At 34.3% G+C, this 26,984-nt stretch overlaps 2 protein-coding genes across 3 annotated transcripts; both read left to right on the forward strand.

Moving 5' to 3' along the window:
* The first annotated feature begins 7,082 nt into the window (after positions 1 to 7,082).
* Positions 7,083 to 13,763, forward strand: LOC117117098 (zinc finger protein 345-like). Of its 2 annotated transcripts, XM_033261286.1 has the most exons (4): positions 7,083 to 7,239; positions 8,026 to 8,136; positions 10,582 to 11,979; positions 12,403 to 13,763. In XM_033261286.1, exons 2-4 carry the CDS (start codon positions 8,052 to 8,054, stop codon positions 12,786 to 12,788), a joined length of 1,869 nt encoding a protein of 622 aa, XP_033117177.1. In that variant the 5' UTR covers positions 7,083 to 7,239; positions 8,026 to 8,051; the 3' UTR covers positions 12,789 to 13,763. The 2 variants fall into 2 exon arrangements, with proteins under 2 accessions (XP_033117177.1, XP_033117176.1); XM_033261285.1 differs by having other exon boundaries at positions 10,582 to 13,763.
* Positions 13,764 to 18,189: 4,426 nt separating this feature from the next.
* On the forward strand, positions 18,190 to 24,637 carry LOC117117216 (gastrula zinc finger protein XlCGF57.1-like). The gene is made up of 3 exons (XM_033261452.1): positions 18,190 to 18,323; positions 19,016 to 19,126; positions 21,952 to 24,637. Exons 2-3 carry the CDS (start codon positions 19,042 to 19,044, stop codon positions 23,703 to 23,705), a joined length of 1,839 nt encoding a protein of 612 aa, XP_033117343.1. The 5' UTR covers positions 18,190 to 18,323; positions 19,016 to 19,041; the 3' UTR covers positions 23,706 to 24,637.
* The last annotated feature ends 2,347 nt before the right edge of the window (positions 24,638 to 26,984 follow it).

The following is a 26,984-nucleotide window of genomic DNA, read 5'->3' on the forward strand; positions in this document are numbered from 1 at the left end:
GACATTTATTTAGATTTTTAGTTCTCTAACTTTCTAGTTTATGAAACTTGTTTTATGATCCTTTGTACAGTATGATACTGATACCAACTTCAATTTATCTTCAATGAAAGATAAGTGTAAAATTTAATACACAACATATTCCTTTAAATAGTGAGTGAATGATATAATCATTTCTTACAGTATGTAAAGTGTAATACAATTAACAATTGTAGAGTTTATAGAAATTACATGTTCAGCAATGTTAAATCTTTTACATATTTTCAATAAAAAAAAATTTTATTCTTCTAAATTTAATTCTTTCATATATATTTTCTGTTGTTTTGTCATAACACATAGTTGAAATAAACAGATACTGGAGATGAATGAGCACATTGTGGAAGGAGCTTTATTCAAAGTAGCGCTTTCAAATCGCATTTAAGGATACACACGTGGGAGAGAGACTATTTGAATGTGAACATTGTGGAAAAGAGTTCTAAGACCGTGGTGCTATGAAAATACATGTAACCATGCATATAGACGTACTGAGTGAATGTACAGTAAACAGTGTGGAAAGAATATATTTAAACAAAAAGAGTCTTATAAAAGACATATGAAAGCTGCATACATGTGACGTACCATAATGAATGTGAACATTGTGGAAAGAAGTTTCTTCAAAGGGGAAATTTGGAAAAGCATCTTAGGATCAACATAGGAGAGACCATTTGAATGTGAACATTGTGGGAAGAAGTTTAAAGACCGTAGTACTGAAAGAGTGTGGAAAGATACTTAAGCAAAAAAAGTTGTACAAAAGACATACTGTATGAAGCTGCATGCAGGTCTACCATATGAATGTGAACAATGTGGTTTCTTTATAAAAGCCCTTGGAAAGTACATTCATGTGAGACTCCATAATGAATGATTAACAATTTGGACAGAGATTTACAAACATTTGCAACTTGAGAAGACATTTGAAGAATTACTTCATATTTTAAAAAGAAAAAGCAATAATAATAATCAAAGTAGAATGACATTACATGTGACATGTACCACATGAAGGTGATTATTGTTAGAAGTGACACCACCACAGTTAAGTCATTGGATAATTTAGTGAATAAATACTGTATATATTATTCTAATGATCTGTATGTTCTATAGTTTCTGTTATTTTGTCATTATAACCAGACTAACCAAACACATTGTTGAAATAAAAAGATATTGTGAAATAGAAATTTTTCTCAATTTGCTACTTTCTTGTGCTTAAATCGCCCGACGCCACTCCACGGGAGACGTAATTAGCCAGCGTATGCCGATGAATTGTGTATGAAAAATGTGTTGAATACGCTGGCGTACGTTAAATAAGTTATTTAACGTACGCCAGCGTACGTTAAATAAGTTATTTGTAAGTTTCGTGTAAGTTAAGAGCACGCTGATGCGTGCTGGTATACGTCGTAGCATGTGCATGCACTAAAATTTTTGACGTATGCCTCGTTTTGCATACGCGGACCATAAGTTGTAGGTAGTAAGTTATGCGATCGTTTACCAGGGGTGGATTCCCTCTTTTGGATAGTCAAAAAAAAAAAAGAAAGAAAGAAAATGAAAAAAAATTATGGCCCAAAAGGCCTCAGAGGTTATTTTTGAGCGTCTAGAACACAAAAATTTCTCCCCTTAGAGTATTGTTATCTTGATCAGCTCCTTCCGCCCCCGCCCACCTTTTTGGACATCTCTGGATTCGCACACGTTAGGCTAGGTACAAAAAACAACAGCATATGTAAACTTGTGTGTTGATTTATTTCTGGCCTTGATTGGTCAGTTGATTGATACACTGAAACGGTCCATTATGAATCAAAAATAAAAATAAAAATTCTTAAGTGGATGTCTTTGCATGTCCTATGTGTGTCTGGAAAAATTGTGTGTAGCGGGATTAGAACCACATCCTCTCACTATCAAGGCGAGTATCATACCATACTGCAAATCTAATCCGCAGATAGCCTCTTTCATACATCTGAATTATATGCTCACACAGTGAAAAAAGTTCCTGTAGTCGTTTATAAAATAAATATATCCTGTAGGCCTATATGTAATATTATCCTGTGGCAGATCCAGAAATTCAAAATAGAAGGAGCCCAGGGATGGAATTTCACAGATGGGGTTTCAGTGGCGTATCTATTGGGTCCGCGGGAAGGCACACACACTCCTCCAAAAAATAGGCTATTCGCGCTCCCCAATCGCCCCCTCCCCCCTCCAAAAAAAAATTACGGTCAAGTAGTTAAAAATTACCGGTACCTTATTTTGCGGGTTACAGCCTCTCACCTAATCATTGAGTCTCCTCCCCCCCCTGCCCTCACGTCACCTTTGCGCTCCCCATTATTCCCCTTTTTTTTCAAGACTCTTAGATACGCCACTGCGGAGTCTATACCACCTCAGACCCAGTTACGGTGGCAAGAAAATTTATGATTAAGGCACCTATAGATGGACGGAAATGGCACTTCACATTTAAATTTAAGTATAGTTGTCTAAACTCCATTATTTTTATAATGTATGGTCCATGAAAGAAAAAGAAAAGGAAATATAAGAAAGGATAAGGAAAGAAAAGATAAGGAAATATAAGAAAGGAAGAAGAAAGAAAAAGGAAAGAAAAGATAAGGAAACATAAGAAAGAAAAAGAAAGAAAGGATAAGGAAACATAAGAGAGTAAAACAAAAGAAATGATAAGGAAACATAAGAAAGAAATACGGAAATATAAGAAAGGAAAAAGAAAAGAATAGGAAGAAACATAAGAAGGAAAAGGAAAGAAATGATAAGGATCCATTTAAGAATTGATATGGAAATATAAGAAAGGAAAAAGAAAAGAAAGATAAGGAAACATAAGAAGGAAAAGGAAAAAAATGATGAGGAAACAAAATAAAGGAAAAGGAAAGAAAAGATAAGGAAACACAAAAATGGAAAAGGAAAGAAATGATAAGGAAAATAAGAAAGGAAAAGGAAAGGAAAAGATAAGGTAACATCAGAATGAAAAATGAAGGAAAATTATGTGAACATAAGAAAAGGAAAGGAAATGGGGATTGGGAAATACAGGCAAGGGCTGTGAGGAAAGGATAGACATGACAAGCCAAACACATAAGAAAAATTTAAACTGTGAAATAGTTGAATGTATAAGAAATCAATAATAAATTGGAAAGTAACCAAATGGAATAAGAAGGTAATTGAAAGAAAAAATAAAATGAATAAAAAAATAAATTAATTAATAAATAAAATAAATTAAAATAAATAAATAAATATTCATTCATAATGTTAACCTGATTTCCCTCGCTGTTGTAAACATTTTTCTTTTATTTTGATCCGGTTTTTCCTTTCATTGTAAAGCTCTTAGAGGTTTTTTGCATTTTGCGCTATATAAGAATAAATTTATTATTATTATTATTATAAGTTAAATAATTATGAATTTTGAATCACATTCTGAAATGTGAAGAAATTGCTTATTTCGTAAAAAAAGTTAATTTAAGGGTTAATTGTTTAGTATACCGAATTACTATAAATATGTTTAGCCTCCTGTCTTACTCTTTTTAATTATGATTATGGATGTAGATTTTAGTATACAAAGAAAATTGCAAAAGGAAAGTCAAAATCTTCTCAAAATAAAGTAATGATGTATTTTATTGTCGTCGGAAGCATTTTGCTAGTGGTCCGGCCATTATAAAAAAGGGAGGAAGAAGTGCTTAGCAAATTGGCTTTTAAACTGCAGACCCATTTACTCCTATCCAGGGTTAGTGGGGTGTCTGAGTGCATATCCACCTCAGTCCCACTATGGTTGGTGATCATTGAAAGCAAATAAAAGAAGCACTAGACATGATTCATATAGTACGTTGAGTTTTAATTCGTAATACTACTGGTAATAGTCCAACTGAAATTCTCACTGGGAACGTCTCCCTATCCAGGAAGGATAGAGGAGAGAGAGATCGAGAGAGGAATTTTACTAATGTGAGTTAGCCGGATTTTCGTACATTTCGCAAAATAAAGGATATATTTTTCTTTTTAAATGGTGAGGCAGCAAAAATGGATGCGCGAGGTGACAAGAGACTAGTGTTTCTTTTTTTACTTGGCCTTATATAGGCCTATTGTTAGGAAAAATATTTGGGAATATTGTTTTTGAAAAGTGACCTTTCTTAATTTACTCCATAAATTGCAAGGAATTGTTTTTACCCTGGGAGCCAGACCAGGTTTTGTATGCACTTTGAGGTGCAGAGAATTTGACGTCAGAAATTGGGTCAGGGTGGTCCAAGAATCATTTTTGTCTTGGTAACATATTTTCAAAATGTGGCAAAAGGTCAGGGTCAAAGGTTAAAACTATAAGGTCCTTGTACCTCCGCAACCACAGGTGGTAGAGTGTTTAATTTGGTGCCAAATCATTCGGAATATGCATATTTCTATTTGCTCTAATAGAATATTTTACTAAAAAATGATTGGAAATGCTGTTTCTGACCTTTAACATATTTCAAGGCCATAGCCATATGGTCCTAATATCTCCGTAACCACTGGTGGTAGAGAGTTAATTGTGGTGTCAATTTGTTCGGAATATTCATATTTCTATTTGGTCTAATAAATGAGTTTGCTAAAAAATGACCGGAAATGCCATTTCTGACCGTTGATATATTTTATATATGATAGCCATTGAGTCTTTATTATCTCCGCAACCACTGGTGGTAGAGAGTTAATTTTGGTGGTAATTTGTTTGGAACCTCAATGTTTCTATTTACTCTAATAGAACTTTACTTCTAAAAATGAGCGGAAATGCTGTTTCTAACCTTTGACATGTTTCAATGTCATAGCCTTAGTCCTTATATCTCCGCAAGCATTGTTGGTAGAGAGTTAATTGTGGTGTCAATTTAATCGAACATTCATGTTTCTATTTGGTCTAATGGAACAGTTTGCTAGAATACAATCGCTGGAAATGATGTTTATGAACTTTGACATGCCAACATATATTATTATTATTATTGTTATCATTAAGGCATATATATGCTTATCTCTGTACATACTTGCTGTAAAGACTTAATATTGATCTAAAATTATTAATTTACACGTGTTTCTGTTTAATTTATTAGACCATTTGTAAAAAAAATTAATATGTATAAATAGTAATAATGTATGTATGCATGCATGCATATATATATTATATATATAATATAATGTATTAAAAGTACTGAAAAACAACAATGGTATGGTAAAAAATGATCTTTCTCTTAGTAGAGATATATGCAGTAATACATATAAACATATTACGTTTTTTTAATTAAATGATTTTATAAATTAAACAGAAACATGTTTAAATGAATAATTTTAGATCAATATTAAAGCCCCATTCCCGGCAAAATTTCAATTTTTATGAAAAATCTAATTTTTGTATAATGTTATGAAGATTTATAAATATAATACGGAATTGCTAGTTTAACTGAATTTAGACATTCCTAAGAATGAAAAAAAATGTAAAATAAGACTGAAATTTGATTTTTTGTTCCACAAAAAAAATAAATGCGGATGAATTTTTCATGTTGATTTTGCGATAGGTCGTGAGAAGAAATATCGTAGGCGCCGAAAACATTAGCCTATCCAGCGCTGCTGGCTAGGCCTAGCCTTACCTCGATTTAGGTTCTGTTATCACACATAAAAATCATGCCAATATTTTTCCATGATTTATAATAATTGGAGTAATGCAAATGCATATTTTCTAAAAAAAGTCATTTTTAGTGAAATTTTGCCGGGAATGGGGCTTTAAGTCTTTACAGCAAGTATGTACAGAGATAAGCATAAATATGCCTTAATAACAATAATATATGTCGGCATGTGAAAGGTCAGAAACAGCACTTCCGGTCATTTTTGTAAACTATTCCATTAGATATATAAAAGATATATAATAGATAAAATAGAAACATGAATGTTAGATTAAATTGTCACGACAATTAACTCTCTACCACCAATGCTTGCGGAGATATAAGGACTAAGGCTATGACAGTGAAACATGTCAAAGGTTAGAAACGGCGTTTCCGCTCATCTTTAGAAAAAAAAATGTTTATTAGAGTAAATAGAAACATGGAGGTTCCAAACAAATTCGCACCAAAATTAACTCTCTACCACCAGTGGTTGCGGAGATAATAACGACTCAATGGTTGTGATATATAAAATAGGTCAAAAGGTCAGAAATGGCATTTTCGGTCATTTTTTAGCAAACTCATTTATTAGACAAAATAGAAACATGAATGTTCCGAACAAATTGACACCACAATTAACTCTACCACCAGTGGTTGCGGAGATATTAGGACCATGTGGCTATGGCCTTGAAACATGTCAAAGGTCAGAAACGGCATTTCCGGTCATTTTTTTAGTAAAATGTCCTATTAGAGCAAATAGAAATATGCATGTTCCGAACAATTTGGCCATAAAATTAACTCTCTACCACCAGTGGTTGCGGAGATAATAATGAATCAATGGCTATCATATATAAAATATGTCAACGGTCAGAAATAGCATTTCCATCATTTTTTAGCAAACTCATTTATTAGACCAAATAGAAACATGAATGGTCCGAACAAATTGACACCAAAATTAACCCTCTACCACCAGTGGTTGCGGAGATATAAGGACAATATGTCTATAATCTTGAAGTGTCAAAGGTCAGAAACGGCATTTCCGGTCATATTTTAGCAAAATGTTCTATTAGAGCAAATAGAAATATGCTTGTTCCGAACAATTTGGCACCACATTCAACTCTCTACCACCTGTGGTTGCGGAGATACAAGGACCTTATAGCTTTGACCCTGACCCTTTGCCACATTTTGAAAATATGTTACCAAGCCAAAAATGATTCTTGGACCACCCTGAGCCAATTTCTGAAGCCAAATTCTCTGCACCTCAAAGTGCATACAAAACCTGGTCTGGCTCCTAGGGCATTTACTGCGGCACTGCCATATAACCTGCATTCCTGGAAAAAGGTCATTAATTCGGACCAACGCCCCCTCGGACCAATGGACCTTAGGACCAACGGGCCTTCGGACCAAAGATTTTAACATTATTTTTAGCACCCTCGAGATATTTTCTGTTTGTATTTGCGCCCTCTTGTTTTGGTGTCCTTTCGCTCAGTTTGCTTTTTGCACGTGGGTTTTCATTTAAATTGAGTACCGGTAGCAGGTCCCGAAGCAGGTGCAAGTCGAACGTATTGTTTGGGCCTAGCTGCTACTCATGCTGATTTTAGATGTGATATTTTGGGTATGTTTCTATTTATTTTAAATATTTATGCTTGCTAATACATAATTAATGTTTCATATAGTTGATAGGCCTACGTTATAAATTGAATGTTTAATTATTATAATTTGATAAAAGAGTTTTTATTAATTGTTGTAGTCTTTTGTTGTTCGATTATACTCGGGCAAAGCCTATTCTGACAGGCGTGCTTGCCACGTCTGGGGTCGCGTCTGAGATTTGTATTGGTGTCATACGCAGCAAAAGTCCATGTTAAAATCAAAATGTAATTGCAAAATTCAATGTCTAATTTATCAAAACGTAAGCGTAAATTTCTCAAAAAGTAGCTATTTTCCCAAAATGAAGTTTTCAAAACGTAGTTCAAATTTTCCAAAATTATGTAGTTCTAATTTCTTTCAAATGTAATTCAAATTCAAAAGTAGGTCTGACTTGATCAAACGCCCTCTCCAAATTCTGTTCCAAAACGCAAAATCAAAAACCAGCCAAGCATGACTTGTTTGAAATACGTCTAACAACAACACTAGACATGCGAAATGTAAATCAAAGCTAGTCAGCCACTGCATGACGTGGGCCTGTTCCATTAATGATGGGGGAATCATTTTTCGCTGCAGTCCAGTGCTGTGAACAAAAGTTAAATAACATTTGGACCTGTTGTCAGGAGGGATGTCCTGGTAGGTTTGGCTTGGAGTATGGAACTAAATTTTAATGGAAACATAACATATATCTCCAGAATCACGGCCAAACTGATTCCTGGCCGAAAAATGTGATAATGCATTATTTTCTTGCTTTCAGAACTTCAGCTTAAGGATTTCAATTAAATGCAAGAAGATATTTGTAGCACAATGTCAGAACAAGAAGCACATTTGCATAATGCTCTGAATCCTGAAATTAAAGTTGAACCAGGTTAGTTCTATTTTCAAGATTACCAAGTCCAGTATTGTCAGTATCGTGTATCATAATTCTTAATCACCTTAAAATGAATGCAACTCCTAATAAGGAGACACAGGATGTTTTGACCTACTGCAACGCAATTTTAGTGTTATGCATTGTTGGACAGAAGGCCCCCTGTACTAGACTAAAGTTTTGCCCCTGAGCAAAGGCTGGAGCACATTATATTTTAAGTTATAACAAGATAATCTGAGATACAAACACTAGCCCTGATGCGCCATATATATACTATTAACATTCTAAAATCTGCATCTTACTTCCGATCAGCACCAAATTTGGGGAGGACCGAGATACATAACATTGTCAAAGTGTGAACATTTGAATAAATCAGTGCAGTAGTTTTTGTGCAATGCATCCGGAAGGACACACGTCACATCACACACACACCCACACACAGACTGAGGCACACAGACACACGCCCATCATCTCTCCTTCGTAGAATTGAGGATAATAATGTTTGTTTATAATTATTATTAGGCAGGATAATATATACAGTTGAGATAGGGCCTGTTTCTGCTGAACAAAAAAATGTGTGCTTTTAAATGGTTATTAAAAAACACATGTTTTTTCCCCAATAGAAACGGGCCACAAAACAAAAACATGGTTAGGAATGCATTCTAAAAATGCGTGTGTTTACATGCATTCGTTATATTGGGTTCACGTTCAGAAAACGTGTGTTTTGTAGTACACTTTTCAGCTGCAACGTAATATCGTGTTAGTAATGACCCGTCGGTGATCCAAATTGACCTCTTTGTTGGTTTGATCGCTCATCCATGGGAAATTTGGGGCGAAGAAAAAAATTAAACCAATAGGATGACATGCTTGAAAATCATACTATACTTTTTTCATACTTTCGTGGTGTGTTGTTTACTTCTTTCACAGCATGCGCTGTAGCTTGCAAGAAGTAAGGTCAGCTTCAACTTCCGATGGTGACCGGCATTTAAGCTCCACCCAATTGCCAATGCTCACATTACTGTGTTTTTATTAGTTGCACTTTTCACTATAAATACGTTCAGAAGGAATTTAACCGTTTATAAAAAAACACATGTTTTTGGCGTAATTCAGCAGAAACACGCCCATATTAATACTCTTTTACAAATGGGTTGCAAAGATAAAATACAATAAAGAACATACAAGAAGCTACCTAAAACAATACAATACAAATAGTATAATATAGTGCAAAACTATTTTACGCTGGACACCAACGCTGTATTTTTGAGTCCAGGTTTCAGGGCCATGAATTACAATTAACTACAATATGGTAAAAACTATGGTTATGATTAAAAGATAAGGAAGTTATAATCACTTGGTTAAAAATTTTCCCATGTTGGACACCAATCCGGTATTTCTGTGTCAAGTTTTCAGGGCTGGAATTTTTGGACAATCAATAATATAAAGATCCTGGAAAATATCATAGATAATGGAACAAATTTAGAAATCGGAGAAAGTGTTTCTTACAAGTAATTTTGAATTTTAAGAGACTGACATTCTTGAATTCTGATTATGATCTTGTTTCAAACTTTTGCTCCAGCAATTTTTAAAGAACCATTTATTACAGAGCAGTTTGAGATTGGGGGATAACGTTAATAATAATAATAATAATATGTCATTCTTATATAGCGCTTAATGCCTTAACAAAGCCTCTAAGCGCTTCACATTACTACTCTGCTCATTGGATCAAACACATATGGAACACATTGAACACCAAATTAAATTATATTTTTATTCCATAATTTTGCTCTAATAATCAGCGCAGTTGTGTTGGAACCTACCAGGTACCCACTAGTACTCCTGGGTGGAGAGAGGCAACCATAGATAAAGTGCCTTGCCCAAGGACACAAGCAATTTGTACAGCGAGAGTTTCGAACCCCCGACCTCGAGTCCAAGACACAACCGATGCGCCAACCGCTTCTACCAAAGTGAGTGGGTGTATCTCGTGGAATATCGATGCCGGTCAAAAATCATTTAAATATTGTTATACACAAGAGGTGTAATACCATTTATATACAGTATTATAATATACATGCTAGGCGTAATCTCTACGTTCATTAAGAAGTTTCCAATTTTTTGTTTAATAAGATCAATTTCACGATAATTTGTACTGTACTGTACTATTAAAATTATTTGTAACTATTCTAGAATGAGGTTTTTGTAACCATAACAGAGTGTTTTTATTTTTGTTAAGACGTTACCCAAACTGAAATTGCATAGTCCATGCAAATTAAAGTTATAAAGTTTCAGTGTACAAAACATCTTTTGGCTGTAAATAACATTTGTAATAATAATATATAATAATATAATAATAACTATTATTAAACTATTCATTTCATTCTCTGTTCTAAATAGACTAGCAACACTGTTTTTTTTTTCTTTTCTTTTCTTTTTTTTTTTATTTTTTAGGCCAGTGCAGTGATCCAGAAAGAGATGATAGTTATGGTTTTTTTAAAAATGGTTTGCCAACAATTCCATTAAAAGTAAACACTGCAAGTTCATTTCTAACAACTGAAAATGAGATTGAAAATAATGATAAGTGTAAGGAATATGAGGATGACTGCAGAAATGTGTTCAGTGAAGAACAATTCAAGTTTGACAGTTTAAAGGAACATTTGAAATATAAAAATGAACCTCTGGAAAATATATGTGAACATGAAACCCACTGTCAATGCCAATGTTTTGCAAAGGAATTTAATCACGGAATTAAATTAGAAAAACATTTGATAATACATACAGGAAAGATTCCCAATGAATGTAGGAATTTGAATGCACATTTATGGAAACTGATAGGAGAGACATCTTATGAATGTGAACATTGTGGAATGAAGATCAATCAAGGCAAGTATTTGAAGATACAATTAAAGAAACATAAAGGACAAGTAGCATATGAATGTGAACAATGTGGAAAAACATTTATGAACAGGGAAAGTTTGAAAACACACTTAAGCACACATACTGGAGAGAAGCCATACGAATGTGAACATTGTGGAATGAAGTTTGGAATTAAAAGCTGTTATAGACAACATATAATGAGACACACAGTTGAAAAACCATATGAATGTCAACATTGTGGACGGAAGTACATTCAAAGGAGCAATTTGACAAAGCATTTAAGGATACACACAGTAGAGAGACCATTTGAGTGTGAATACTGCAGAAAGAAATTTACTTTAAGTAGCAATTTGAAAGCACATGTAAGGATACACAATGAAGAGTTACCTTATCAATGTGAACATTGTGGAAGGAAGTTTAACCGAAGTGTTAGTTTGAAAGCACATATAAGGATACACACTGGCGAGACTCCATATGAATGTGAACATTGTGGAAAAAAATTTAAACTAAGTTGCCACTTAAAAACACATGTAAGAATACACAACAAAGAGTTTGAATGTGAAAGCAGTGGAAAGAAATTTACCGAAAGTAGCAATTTGAAAGAACATATAAGTATACACACTGGAGAGACACAACATTGTGGAAGGAAGTTTAGAAATAACAGCAATAATAGAAGGCATTTAAGGATTCACACAGGAGAGAGACCATATGAATGTGAACATTATGGAAAGAAATTTAGGCAATGTAGCAGTTTGAAAGTACATTTAAGGACACACGGCAGAGACTCATCTTATGAATGTAAACATTGTGGAAAGAAGTGTAATAGGAGTGGCGATTTGAAGAAACATATACGGATACACACAGGAGAGAGGCCATTTGAATGTGAACATTGTGAAAAGAAATTTATTCAAAGGAAAAATTTGAAAGAACATGTAAGGATACACACAGGTGAGAGACCATTTGAATGTAAACATTGTGGAAAAAAATTTATTTCTAGTAGCACTTTGAAAGCACATGTAAGGATTCACACTGGAGAGACACCATATGAATGTAAACATTGTGGAAGGAAGTTTAGTTTAAACAGCAATTATAGAAGGCATTTAAGGATTCACACAGGAGAGAAACCATATGAATGTGAACATTGTGGAAAGAAATTTAGGCAATGTAGCAGTTTGAAAGTACATTTAAGGACACACGGCGGAGACTCACCTTATGAATGTAAACATTGTGGAAAGAAGTGTATTAGTAGTGGCCATTTGAAAAAACATATTATGCGAATACACACAGGTGAGAAACCATTTGAATGTGAACATTGTGAAAAGAAATTTATTCAAAGGAAAAATTTGAAAGAACATGTAAGGATACACACAGGTGAGAGACCATTTGAATGTAAACATTGTGGAAAGAAATTTACGATAAGTAAATATTTCAAAGCACATTTAAGAATACACAATGGAGAGAGACCATTTCAATGTGAACATTGTGGAAGGAAGTTTAGTTATAACAGCAATTATAGACAGCATTTAAGGATTCACACAGGAGAGAGACCGTATCAATGTGAACATTGTGGAAAGAGATTTAATAGCAATAGCAATTTGAATTCACATTTAAGGATACACAGTGGAGACTTAACTTATGCATGTAAACATTGTGGAAGGAAGTGTATTAGTAGTTGCGATTTGAAGAAACATATACGGATACACACAGGAGAGAGGCCATTTGAATGTGAACATTGTGGAAAGAAATTTATTTCTAGTACCGCTTTGAATAGACATACTTAAAGATACACACAAGAGAAAGGCCATTTGAATGTGAACATTGTGGAAAGAAGTTTATTAGTAAAGACGTTTTGAAAAAGCATTTTACAAAACACCTAGGAGAGAGACCATAGTTATGTGAACATTGTGAAAAGTAGTTTAAAGACCATATTGCTATGAAAATGCATGTAGCCATACATGCAGACATATCAATGAAGTAATGTAAACAGCGTGGAAAGACATGTCAAAGCACAAAGTGTCTTAACAGACATACATGAAGATAAATGGATGTGACATACCTTATATGAATATGAACATTGTTGAAAGAAGTTTTTTTTTTATAGCCTTTTGAAATTTCATTTAATAGTACACTCAGGTAAGACTCCATATGAATATAAACCATCTGGACGGAGATTAAAAGACATTAGCAACTTCTGAAGTTGCTAGTGTCTTTTAATCTGTACGGAGATTAAAAGACATTAGCAACTTCAGAAAGCATTCCAAGAGTTTGTAACGCACACAAACAACTGGCACTTTCCTGTATCCTACACTGGGACGTACGCCCTTTTAAAAGACAGTTATAGACCCAGCTTTACTTTGGTTGTATACCCCATAAATTATGCTGAATAGTTTGTTCTACTAAGAGAAACCTATGTTGAAAAAAATTAGGAAAAAAGTACAGTAGGAAGTAATAATAATAATAATCCAAGTAGAATGAAATATAGTCAGATATCAAATACATGTGGCATGACAGCAAAATAATAATGCTTGTCCTGTGAAGTGATCTACATGGTTGTGAGATATTTTAAAACTGTAGATTGGTATTTAATATTATTCGGTGTTTTCATTCCATGTTTTTGTAATCTGTTCTTTTTGGCAAAATCTTTTACATATTTTCAATATAATTTAATTCCTTCATATACATTTTCTGTGTTTTTGTCACAATTAACTACCACTAACCAAAGACATTGTTGAAATAAAGAAATTTTGAAATAGAAATGTGTTATTTTTTGTCAATTTTCTGCTTTATTATGTTGTGCTTAAATCGGAGGATGCCTCGCCTTTTGTATATGTTGCTAAAAAACAGCATATTTCAACATGTTTGTAGGACTTATTTCTGGCCCTGATTAATCAGTTGATTGATACTCAGAAACGGTTCATTATGAATCACAAGTGTTTATAAAGGTACAAAACAAATGCCAATACAATCTTTAAAGAAATAATATTTTATAAATAAATATTTCAACAATCGCTTCTTGATTCTGGTGATCTGCCGTTTGACTTAAGAAAAGCCAACATTATGCCTATTTTCAGTAAAGTTATAAAGTTGCAGTGTACAAAACATCTTTTGGCTGTAAATATGTATCATAACATTTCCAGCTAAGTAATGGTGTAATTAACGTTGCTGCAACATTGTGTTGGCAATTGGTCGACTCATTTCATTCTCTGTTCCAAATTGTTTGCTGTATTAATAATTTCTATCTTTCAACATTGTTTTTTTTTTTGTTTTGTTTTGTTTATTTTCTAGGCCAGTGCAGTGTTTTTGATAACTATCCAGAAAGAGAAGATGGTTATGGTTTTTTTAAAAACGGTTTGCCAACAATTCCATTGAAAGTAAACACCGCACTTTCATTTCTAACAACTAAAAATGAGATTGAAAATAATGATAAGTGTATGGAGTATGAGGATGACTGCAGAAATGTGTTCAGTGAAGAACAATTTAATTTTGACAGTTTAAAGGAACATTTGAAATATAAAAATGAACCTCTGGAAAATAAATGTGAACTTGAAACCCACTGTCCATGCCAGTCTTTTGCAAAGGAATTTAATCACAGAATTAAATTAGAAAAAAAAATGATAATACATACAGGAAAGATTCCCAATGAATGTAGGAATTTGAACGCACATTTATGGAAACTGATAGAGACGTCATATGAATGTGAACATTGTGGAATGAAGATCAATCAAGGCAAGTGTTTGAAGATATAATTAACAACACATAAAAGGACAAGTAGCATATGAATGTGAACAATGTGGAAAAAAATGTATGCACTGGGACAGTTTGAAAACACACTTAAGCACACATACTGGAGAGAAGTCATAGAATGTGAACATTGTGGAATGAAATTTAGAATTAAAAGCTGTTATAGACAACATATAATGAGACACAGTTGAAAAACCATATGAATGTCAACATTGTGGACGGAAGTACATTCAAAGGAGCAATTTGACAAAGCATTTAAGGATACACACAGTAGAGAGACCATTTGAGTGTGAATACTGCGGAAAGAAATTAAATCTGTTCGTTTTGGCAAAATTCACACGTGCACAAATTATTTTTTATTAGGTTAATTAAAATGGCATTTTTAGTTGGTAAGTCAATGAAGGATAAGTGTAAAATTTAATACACCAGATATTCCTTAATGAGTGATAATGGTATAATCATTTCTTATGTAAAGTGTAATACAATTAATAAATATAGTTTATAGAAATTACATGTTCAGCAATGTTAAGTCTTTTACATATTTTTTAAAACAATTTGTTATTGTTCTAAATTTAATTCCATCATATATATTTTCTGTTGTTTTGTCATAATAACCACACTAACCAACACATTGTTGAAATAAACAGATACTGGAGATGAATGTGAACATTGTGGAAGGAGCTTTATTCAAAGTAGCGCTTTCAAATCGCATTTAAGGATACACACACGGGGGAGAGACTATTTGAATGTGAACATTGTGGAAAATAGTTTTAAGACCGTGTTGCTATAAAAATGCATGTAACCATGCATATAGACGTACTGAGTGAATGTACAGTAAACAGTGTGGAAAGAATATATTTAAACAAAAAGTCTTATAAAAGACATATGAAAGCTGCATACATGTGATGTACCAATGAATGTGAACATTGTGGAAAGAAGTTTTTTCAAAGGGGCAATTTGGAAAAGCATCTTAGGATCAACACAGGAGAGACCATTTGAATGTGAACATTGTGGGAAGAAGTTTAAAGACCGTAGTACTGAAAGAGTGGAAAGATATTTAAGCAAAAAAAGTTCTATAAATTACTGTATGAAAATGCATGCAGGTGACCCACCATATGAATGTGAACATTGTGAAAAGAAGTTTCTTTATAAAAGCCCTTGGAAAGTACTTTCAAGAGGACACACATGTGAGACTCCATAATGAATGTAAACCATTTGGACAGAGATTTACAAACATTTGCAACTTGAGAAGACATTTGAAGAATTACTTCATATTTTAAAAAGTAGAAAGCAATAATAATAATCAAAGAAGAATGACAGGACATGTAGTCATATAAAATACATGTGACATGTGACAGGATCGAATTTTCAATCTTTTATATTTTCAGTATAATATATTATTGTTCTATTTTCTGTTATTTTGTCATTTTAAACCATACTAACCAAACACATTGTTGAAATAAAGAGATATTGTGAAATAGAAATGTTTTAATTTTTCTCAATTTGCTACTTTGTTGTGCTTAAATTGGCCGACGCCACTCAACGGGAGACGTATCGTAGGTGTGCGCAATTGAAATACCAGCATTGTGTTGTCAATCGGCAATATAGGAATGGAGTAGTGAAACTACAGTCCCTGTGTCATTATGTACCAATCCGCTATAAAGCCTCGCCCCTTGAATATTTTGCACACTGTCACACCTTGACGATTTAGCCAGTGTATGCCGACGTATTGCGTATGAAAAATGTGTTGAATACGCTGGCGTACGTTAAATAAGTTATTGGTAAGTTACTTGTAAGTTAAGAGCACGCTGATGCATGCTGGTATACGTCGTAGCATGTGCATGCACTAAAATTTTCGACGTATGGCTCGTTCTGCATACGCGGGCCATAAGTTGTAGGTAGTAAGTTATGCGATCGTTGACCAGGGGTGGATTCCCTCTTTTGGATAGTCAAAAAAAAAAAAAAAAGAAAATAAAAAAAAAAAATTATCGCCCAAAAGGCCTCGGATGTTATTTTCGGGTGTCTAGAACACAAAAATTTCGCCCCTTAGGGTATTGTTATCTCGATCGGCCCCTTCCGCCCCCCCCCCTTTTTTTTGGACATCTCTGGATCTGCCCCTGTTCGCACACGTTACTTGTAAGTAGGTTAGGTGCAAAAAACAACAGCATATGTAAACTTGTGTGTTTATACACTGAAACGGTCCATTATAAATCAAAAATAAAAATACAAATTCTTAAGGTGATGTCTCTATATGTCCTATTTTTTGTATGAAAAAAAGTGTGTGTAGCGGGATTAGAACCACAGCCTCTCACTATCAAGGCGAGTATCATACCATACTGCAAATCTAATCTAGCCTCTTTCATACATCTGAATTATACGCTCACACAGTGAAAAAAGTTCCTGTAGTCGTTTATAAAATAAATATATCCTGTAGGCCTATATGTAATATTATCTTGTGGCAGATCCAGAAATTCAAAATAGAAGGAGCCCAGGGAAGGAATTTCACATAGATGGACGGAAATGGCACATCACATTTAAATTTAAGTATAGTTCTCTTTTTCTCCATTATTTTATGTATGGTCCATAAGCTGTCTCTTATACACATCTAGATGTGTATAAGAGACAGCAAATGTAGTTTATAGAAATCCTAATATTTTAAAAAAAACGAGAATTAGGACACTTTTTTTTTCTTTTTTGTAAAATCTGAGCCACTACTTTTTAAAGAAGTACACACATTGAAAGCAAATAAAAGAACCACAGACATATGTATTCCAAACTACGAATGATCGAGAGAGGAATTTTACTTATGTGAGTTAGATTTTCGTACATTTCGCAAAATAAAGGAAATATATATTTTTTAAATGGTGAGGCAGCAAAAATTGATGCGACAAGAGACTAGTATTTATTTTTTTACTTGACCTTATATAGGCCTATTGTTAGGAAAATATTTGGGAATATTGTTTTTGAAAAGCGATCTTTCTTAAGTTACTGTACTCCATAAATTGTAAGGAATTGTTTTACTGCGGCACTGCCATATAACCTGCATTCCTGGAAAAAGGTCACTAATTCGGACCAACGGGCCTTCGAACCAATGGACCTTCGGACCAAAGACCCTTCGGACCAACGGGCCTTCGAACCAAAGACCCTACGGACCAATGGGCCTTCGGACCAAAGACCCTTCGGACCAATGCAAAAACAAACGCATGGTGGATTTTGGTTTAATATAACATTAAAAAGACACTGTGATACGAACATTATCAATAGAAGTGAGAAAAAGTGGTCCGGCTTACGACGGCCTTGTATTTTTGGTTCATAGGTACCAATGAATTTTCAAAATTAAACTGATCAAAAGTTACTAATGTAATCGTATTGATTTTAACATTATTGTTAGCACCCTCGATATATTTTCTGTTTGTATTTGCGCCCTCTTGCGTCCCTTCGCTAAGTTTGCTTTTTGCACGTGGGTTTTCATTTAAATTGAGTACCTACCGGTAGCAGGTCCCGAAGCAGGTGCAAGTCGAACGTATTGTTCGGCATAGCTTCTACTCATACTGATTGTAGATGTGATATTTTGGGTATGTTTCTATTTATTTTTAATATCTATGCTTGCTGATACATCTGTTTTTTTTCATAGAGTTGATAGGCCTACGCAGGGAGTTGTTATAACAACTCCCTGGCCTACGTTATAAATTGAATACTCGGGCAAAGCCTCTTCTGACAGGCGTGCTTGCCACGTCTGGGGCGCGTCTGAGATTTGTATTGGCCTATTCTATGGCGTGTCATACGCAGCAAAAGTCCATGTTAAAATAAAAAATGTAATTGTAAAATTCAATGTCTAATTTATCAAAACGTAGACGTAAATTCCTCAAAATTTAGATTTAGTGTCCCAAAATTAACTTCCTAATTTTACAAAACGTAGTTCAAATTTTCCAAAATTATGTAGTTCTAATTTCTTTCAAAACCAGCCAAGCATGACTGGTTTGAAATACGTTTTACAATAACACTAGATATGCGAAATGTAAATCATAACTAGTCAGCCACTGCATGACGTGGGCCAGTTCCATTAATGATGGGGGTATCATTTTTCGCTGCAATCCAGTTAAATAACATTTGGACCTGTTGTCAGGGATGTCCTGGTACTGTAGGTTTGGCTTGGAGTATGGAACTAAATTTTAATGGAAACATAACATATATCTGCCGAATCGCGGCCAAACTGATTCCCAGCCGAAAAATGTGAAAATGCATGCCATTATTTTCTTGTTTTCAGAACTTCAACTTAAGGATTTAAATTAAATGCGAGATGATATTTGCAGCACAATGTCAGAACAAGAAGCGCATTTGCATAACGCTCTGAATCCTGAAATTAAAGTTGAACCAGGTTAGTTTTATTTTCAAGATTACCAAAGGACAAGATAAAATGTTTTTAGCTTAGATATCTCTTAGTTATATATTTTTTTCATATGTGCTGTGTATGTACATTAGCAATTACTGTATTAAGTCAATGTTGATTTTTGCCACTGGGGTAAAAAAGGTGAAAAACATGATTCTAATCAGATTTGAATTCCTAACAAAGCCTCGTGGCCCAGTTTTTAGCATTAAGCTGAACAGACAGCAGAAGGTTTTGGGTTCAAGTCCAGTATTGTCAATATTGTGTATCATAATTCTTAATCACCTTAAAATGAATGCAACTCCTAATAAGGGGACACAGGATGTTTTGACCTACTGCAATGTAATTTTAGTGTTATGCATTGTTGGACAGAAGGCCCCCTATACTAGACAATAGTTTTCCTCCTGAGCAAAGACTGGAGCACATTATACTTTAAGTTATAACAAGATAATCTGAGATTACAAACCCTAGCCCTGATGCGTCATATCTATACTGAAAAAATAATGGCATTTGATTTTACGCCGGCCGGCCAGCCAGACCACGTCATCATAGGCCTCACGTGGAAAGCCCATCAATTGGGCACAAGTTTGCACGCCTTTAGGCTGCAGGCCAGAATTTGACACAGGGTTGATTCGCTCGAGTAGACCCAGTCTAGCCAAATGACTCGGTCAAACAAACTGCTCGAATTGGCTCTTTCTAAAATATATAAAAATAACATTCTAAAATCTGCATCTTACTTCCGATCAGCACCAAACTCGGGGAGGACCGAGATACAGTACATAACATTGTTAAAGTGTGAACATTTGAAGTAAATCAGTTTTTGTGCTATGCATCCGGAAGGACACGCGTCACATCACACACGCACACACAGACCGAGACCCACAGACACACGCCCATCATCTCTCCTTCGGAGAATTGAGGGTAATAATGTTTGTTTATAATTATTATTAGGCAGGATGATATATACAGGTGAGATAGGGCCTGTTTCTGCAGAGCAAAAAAAATGCGTGTTTTTAAACGGTTATTAAAAAACATGTTTTTTCCCCAGTAGAAACGAACCACAAAACAAAACACTGTTAGGAATGCGTTCTAAAAATGTGTGTCTTTACATGCATTCAGAAAACATGTGTTTTGTAGTACACTTTTCAGCTGCAACGCAATACCGTGTTAGTCATGACCCGTCGGGGATCCAAATTGACCTCTTTGTTGGTTTGATCGCTCATCCATGGGAAATTCGGGGCGAAGAAAAAATTAAACCAATAGGATGACATGCTTGAAGATCATAGCATACTTTTTTTTTTTTCTTATTACACATGTCACCATTATGCCATATAACAACTATAATAAACATTCGGCACGATAATTAGGGCATTTTAAATGTTTATTTAAGCATGCAATTTTCAGTGCTGTAACATACAGTAGCAAATATTTAAAGAATCATCTTCATCACACTTTTTTGTGACGGAGATGATGATATACACATAGATGTGAATCTTAGTAAATTTAAAAGATAGATTGTATTTTTTAAATATAGGAAAATACACATTGAACAAACAGGTTTCTAACAACATAAGTCGTGTCAATTACCGTTTTTATTTTATAGCCGTTTTTTAGAAAAGAAAACACCAAGAAATCATCTTTTTACTTTTAAAATATTTATATATAACTTATGTTCAAGATTGCATTAACGCAATAAAAATAAAATTTCCTTTAATATTTTAAAATTTATACTACATTAAAACAGAGGGACTGGAAAACGGCACTTTACTGAAGAATGACACTTTACAGAAGAATGACCCCCATATTAATACTCTTTTACAATAGGGTTGCAAAGATAAAATACTATAAAGAACATACAAGAAGCTACCTAAAACAATACAATACAAATAGTATAATATAGTGCAAAACTATTTTATGCTGGACACCAACGTGGTATTTTTGAGTCCAGGTTTCAGGGCCATGAATTACAATTAACTACAATATGGTAAAAACTATGGCTATGATTAAAAGATAAGGTTATAATCACTTGGTTAAAAATGTTGCCATGTTGGACACCAATCCGGTATTTCTGTGTCAAGTTTTCATGGCTGGAATTTTGGACAATCAATAATATAAAGACCTGGAAAATATCATAGATAATGGAACAAATTTAGAAATCGGAGAAAGTGTTTCTTATAAGTAATTTTGAATTTTAAGAGACTGATATTCTTGCTTGTTTCAAACATTTGCTTCAGCAATTTTTAAAGAAAAAGAACCATTTATTACAGAGCAAGTTTGAGTTTGGTAGATAACGTTAAGTGAGTGGGCGTATGTTGTGGAATATCCATGCCGGTCAAAAATCATTTAAATATTGTTATACACAAGAGGTGCAATACCATTTATATATTTACATATTGTACTAATCATGTTAGGCATAATCTCTACGTTCATTAAGAAGTTTCCAATTTTTTGTTTAATAAGATAATCTCACGATAATTTGTAACTATTCTAGGAGGAGGTTTTTGTAACCGACCATAACAGAGTGTTTATATTTTTGTTTGACAGTTCCCCAAACTAAGATTGCATAGTCCATGCAAAGTAAAGTTATAAAGTTGCAGTGTACGAATCATCTTGTGGCTGTAAATATGTATTCATATCATTTCCGGCTAAGTATTAATGGTGTAATTAACGTTCCTGCAACATTGTGTTGCCAATTGGTTGATTCATTTCAATATTTCTCATTCCCTATTCATTCCAATCTCTGTTCTAAATAGACTGCTGTATTAATAATTTCCCAACTAGTAACATTGTTTTTTGTTTTTTTGTTTATTTTCTAGGCCAGTGCAGTGTTTTTGATAACTATCCAGAAAGAGAAGATGGTTATGGTTTTTTTAAAAACGGTTTGCCAACAATTCCATCAAAAGTACACACTGTAAGTTCATTTCTAACAACTAAAAATGAGATTGAAAATAATAAGTGTATGGAATATGAGGATGACTGCAGAAATGTGTTCAGTGAAGAACAATTTAAGTTTGACAGTTTAAAGGAACATTTGAAATTTAAAAATGAACCTCTGGAAAATAAATGTGAACATGAAACCCACTGTCAATACCAGTCTTTTGCAAAGGAATTTAATCACAGAATTAAATTAGGAACACATTTGATAATACATACAGAAAAAATTCTCAATGAATGTAGGAATTTAAACGCACATTTATGGAAACTGAAAGGAGAGACATCATATGAATGTGAACATTGTGGAATGAAGATCAATCAAGGCAAGAGTTTGAAGATACAATTAAAGAAACATAAAGGACAAGTAGCATATGAATGTGAACAATGTGGAAAAACATTTACCCACAGGGACAGTTTGAAAACACACTTAAGGACACATACTGGAGAGAAGCTATATGAATGTGAACATTGTGGAATAAAATTTACCCAAAGTAGCAATTTGAAAGAACATGTAAGGACACACAATAAAGAGACATCATATGAATGTAAACATTGTAAAAAGAAGTTTAGATATAGTAGCCATTTGAAAACACATATAAGGATACACACAGGAGAAAGGCCATTTGAATGTGAACATTGTGGAAAGAAATTTACCAAAAATTGCCATTTGAAAGTACATGTAAGTATACACAATGGAGACACACCATATGAATGTAAACATTGTGGAAAGAAGTTTAGAACTAGTACATATTTGAAAAAACATATAAGGATACACACAGGTGAGAAACCACATGTATGTGAACATTGTGGAAAGAAGCACCTTGATAAAACCGATTTGACAAGGCATTTAACGATACACTCAGGAGAGAGACCATTTGAATGTGAACATTGTGGAAAGAAATTTAAACTAAGTCGCCATTTGAAAGCACATGTAAGGATACACAATGGAGAGACGACACCATATGAATGTAAACATTGTGGAAGGAAATGTATTAATATTAGCCATTTGAAAGCACATGTAAGGATACACACAGGTGAGAGACCATTTGAATGTGAAAACTGTGGAAAGAAATTTATTCAAAGTAACCATTTGAAAGTACATGCAAGGACACACACTGGAGAAACACCATATGAATGTAAACATTGTGGAAGGAAGTTTAGTGATAGTGGCCATTTGAAAAAACATATAAGGATACACACAGGTGAGAAACCATTTGAATGTCAACATTGTGGAATGAAATTTACTGAAAGTGGCGGTTTGAAATCACATTCAAGTATACACACAGGAAAAAGACCGTATGAATGTGAACATTGTGGAAAAAAGTTTAGAAATAACAGCTATTATAGAATGCATTTAAGAATACACAGTGGAGACTTAAATTATGAATGTAAACATTGTGGAAGGAAGTGTATTAGTAGTGGCGATTTGAAGAAACACATACGGATACACACAGGAGAGAGGCCATTTGAATGTGAACATTGTGGAAAGAAATTTATTTCTAGTAGCAATTTGAACGTACACTTAAAGATACACACAAGAGAAAGGCCATTTGAATGTGAACATTGTGGAAAGAAGTTTATTAGTAAAGATGCTTTGAAAAAGCATTTTAGAAAACACACAGGACAGAGACCATAATTATGTGAAATTTGTGGAAAAAAGTTTTTTAAAGACCATATTACAAAAGGTTTTATAACAGACATATATGAAGATAAATGGATGTGACATACCTTATATGAATGTGAAAATTGTTGAAAGAAGTTTTTTTAATAGCCTTTTGAAATTTCATTAAATAGTACACTCAGGTAAGACTCCATATGAATGTGAACAATCTGGACGGAGATTAAAAGACATTAGCAACTTCAGAAAGCATTCCAAGAGTTTGTGGCGCACACAAACAACTGATCCTACACTGGGACGTACGCCCTTTTAAAAAGACAGTTATAGACTCAGCTTTACTTTGATTGTAAACCCCACAAATTATGCTGAATAATTTTGTTATACTAAGAGAAACCTATGTTGAAAAGAAATTAGGAAAAAAGTAGGAAGTATTAATAATAAACCAAGTAGAATGACATATAGTCAGATATCAAATACATGTGGCATGACAACAAAATAATAATGCTTGTCCTGTGAAATGATCTACATGGTTGTGAGATATTTTAAAACTGTAGTTTGGTATTTAATATTACTTTGTGTTTTCATTCCATGTTTTTGTAATCTGTTCTTTTTGGCAAAATTTACACATGTGTACACATGATTTTTTATTAATCGTTTAGGTTAATTAAAATGACATTTTTAATTGGTGAGTCAATGAAAGATAAGAGTGAAATTTAATACACAAGATATTCCTTAGTGAGTGATAATGGTATAATCATTTATTATGTAAAATGTAATACAATTAACAACTGAAGAGTTTATAGAACTTACATGTTCAGCAATGTTAAATCTTTTACATATTTTCAATGTAATTTGCTATTGTTCTAAATTTAATTCTTTCATATATATTTTCTGTTGTTTTGTTATAATAACCACACTAACCAAACACATATTTAAAATAAAAAGATTTTTTGAAATAGAAATGTGTTATTTTTTATCAATTTTCTGCTTTAATATGTTGTGCTAAAATCGGAGGACACCTTGCTTGCTTGATATGTTGCTAAAAAACAGCTTATGTCAACATGTTTGTAGGACTTATTTCTGGCCCTGATTAATCAGTTGATTGATACTCAGAAACCGTTCATTATCAATCAAAAGTGTTTATAAACATACAAAACAAATGACAATACAATTTTTAAAGAAATAATATTTTATTATAAATGAATATTTCAACAATCGCTCGATTCTGGTGATCTACCGTTTGATTGGAGAAAAGCCAACATTATGCCTATTTTCAAACAAGGATCTACCACTGACTCTGCAAATTACAGGCCTCTTCCTTACTTGAACTTGTTGTAAAATGCTAGAACACATAATCGACAGCAACATCACGCGTCATTTATCCGACCATAACATTCCAGCTGAAAACCAGCATGCCTTTAGAAAAGCCTGTTTTTATTAATTAAATGAATACCTGACAGATGTTTTTAAACATTTGGACATGATGTTATAAAAATATTTATAACAGTTTTCTCATTGAAAAAAAAAACCATGAAACTAGTAAAACCTTTATCAAAAAGAGAGTGGGGGGGGGGGGGGGGGGGGGTTGGTTTCTAATATTCGGTTCCCAGCCTCACTCCATCTGAATTCTTAGTTCACACGGCGTTCTTGATCTTTTGGTAAATTCAAGTAGCTTTTCCAGTATAGATATTATAATAATAATAAAATTTATAATGTGCACAGTCTCCACCAATGGTGCTCAATGATTTGAATTTGACAAAAGACACTATTATTATGATAATAAATTCATTTTAACGATTTCAACACGTCTCCTTACCGGTGTAGCTAGGTGAGAACAGGGCCCCAGTGCAAAATTAATTTTACAGCCTTTTTGTGAAGCGTCGAGACCTATTGTCAGGGTTGGCACCAGCGGGGGGAGGGGAGCCCCTTCCCATGTTGGGCAGAGCTGGTCCTTCCATCGAGGAGAAAAAGTACAATTCGTCGAGGAGCAAACAAAATTGTATTTTCTACATATAGACCTCAAAAATTGAATAATTAAGCTCCCTGGACCACTTTCAAATCCTTTTCATCGGAGCTCGACCTCGCCCACTTTGCTTTAGTCGAAGAAATCCGATCCCTCGTCGGGTTAGTCCCCTCCCCCATCGGGGACCTCGGCCCCACCCCGATCTTCGGGCAAATCCTGGGAAGGGGAGGGCTTGGCTGGGGCAATTTCATCTGGGGATAGGGAACCCCTAAAAGCTCCGACATTTTCAATTTTCAGGAGCTACTGATAATATCAGAACCTTCGTAAATATTTTCAAGAAGGGGCCTATGCAGTCTCAGCAGCCCCTGTTGGGCAGAGCTGGTCCTTCCATCGAGGAGAAAAAGTACAATTCGTCGGGGAGCAAACAGAATTGTATTTTCTACATATAGACATCAAAAATTGAATAATTAAGCCCCCTGGACCACTTTCAAATCCTTTTCATCGAAGCTCGACCACGCCCACTTTGCTTTAGTCGAAGAAATCCGATCCCTCGTCGGGTTAGTTCCCCCCCCCCCATCGGGGACCTCGGCCCCACCCCGACCTTCGGGAAAATCCTGGAAAGGGGAGGGCTTGGCTGGGGCAATTTCCACTGGGGATAGGGAACCCCTGAAAGCTCCGACATTTTCAATTTTCAGGAGCTACTGAAACTACTGATAATATCAGAACCTTCGTAAATATTTTCAAGAAGGGACCTATGCAATCTCAGCAGCTATTCTAAACTACAGTAATCAAGAAAATTGGTGGCAAAAATATTGCATTGTGGCGATGACCCAGGAATTCGAAGGGCCAGGGAGGGACTTTCACAGGTGGACGGTGTGTAGATCACCTTAGTCTCACCACGTTGAGGCTGAGGTGATAAAATATATGATTATGACACCAGTCACAGTCAAATGGCCGGTAATGGCACTCTCAGACTTACATTTTACTATTTTTCCTTTTTTCCCTTTGTTTTCATAATTTTGAATACAGGGGCCCAATTCTTTGAATCTGCCACTCAGATTGAAAATTAACACAACAATCAATAATTACTCCTCTAAAACGTCCCTATGATATTATTGAATTATTTTTAATCATTATCCAGCAGGGGGTGGGGGAATGAGGGCCCGTTCCCCCAACCCCCAACGGTCAAGCCGAAAAATAAGAAAGAGGGAGGAAAATTGAGTTAGAGAGAGGAAGGGGAAAAGCTGGGAGTGTAATTCAGTGGCCACTTCCAGCAGTGGGTGAAAGGAGAGCTCAACTCAACTGTTTACCACTTATTTACACCAACCATGGTG

Source organism: Anneissia japonica, unplaced genomic scaffold, assembly GCF_011630105.1.
Source record: "Anneissia japonica isolate Jap-2015-1 unplaced genomic scaffold, ASM1163010v1 scaffold287835_len3118868_cov185, whole genome shotgun sequence".
Lineage (NCBI taxonomy): Eukaryota > Metazoa > Echinodermata > Crinoidea > Comatulida > Comatulidae > Anneissia > Anneissia japonica.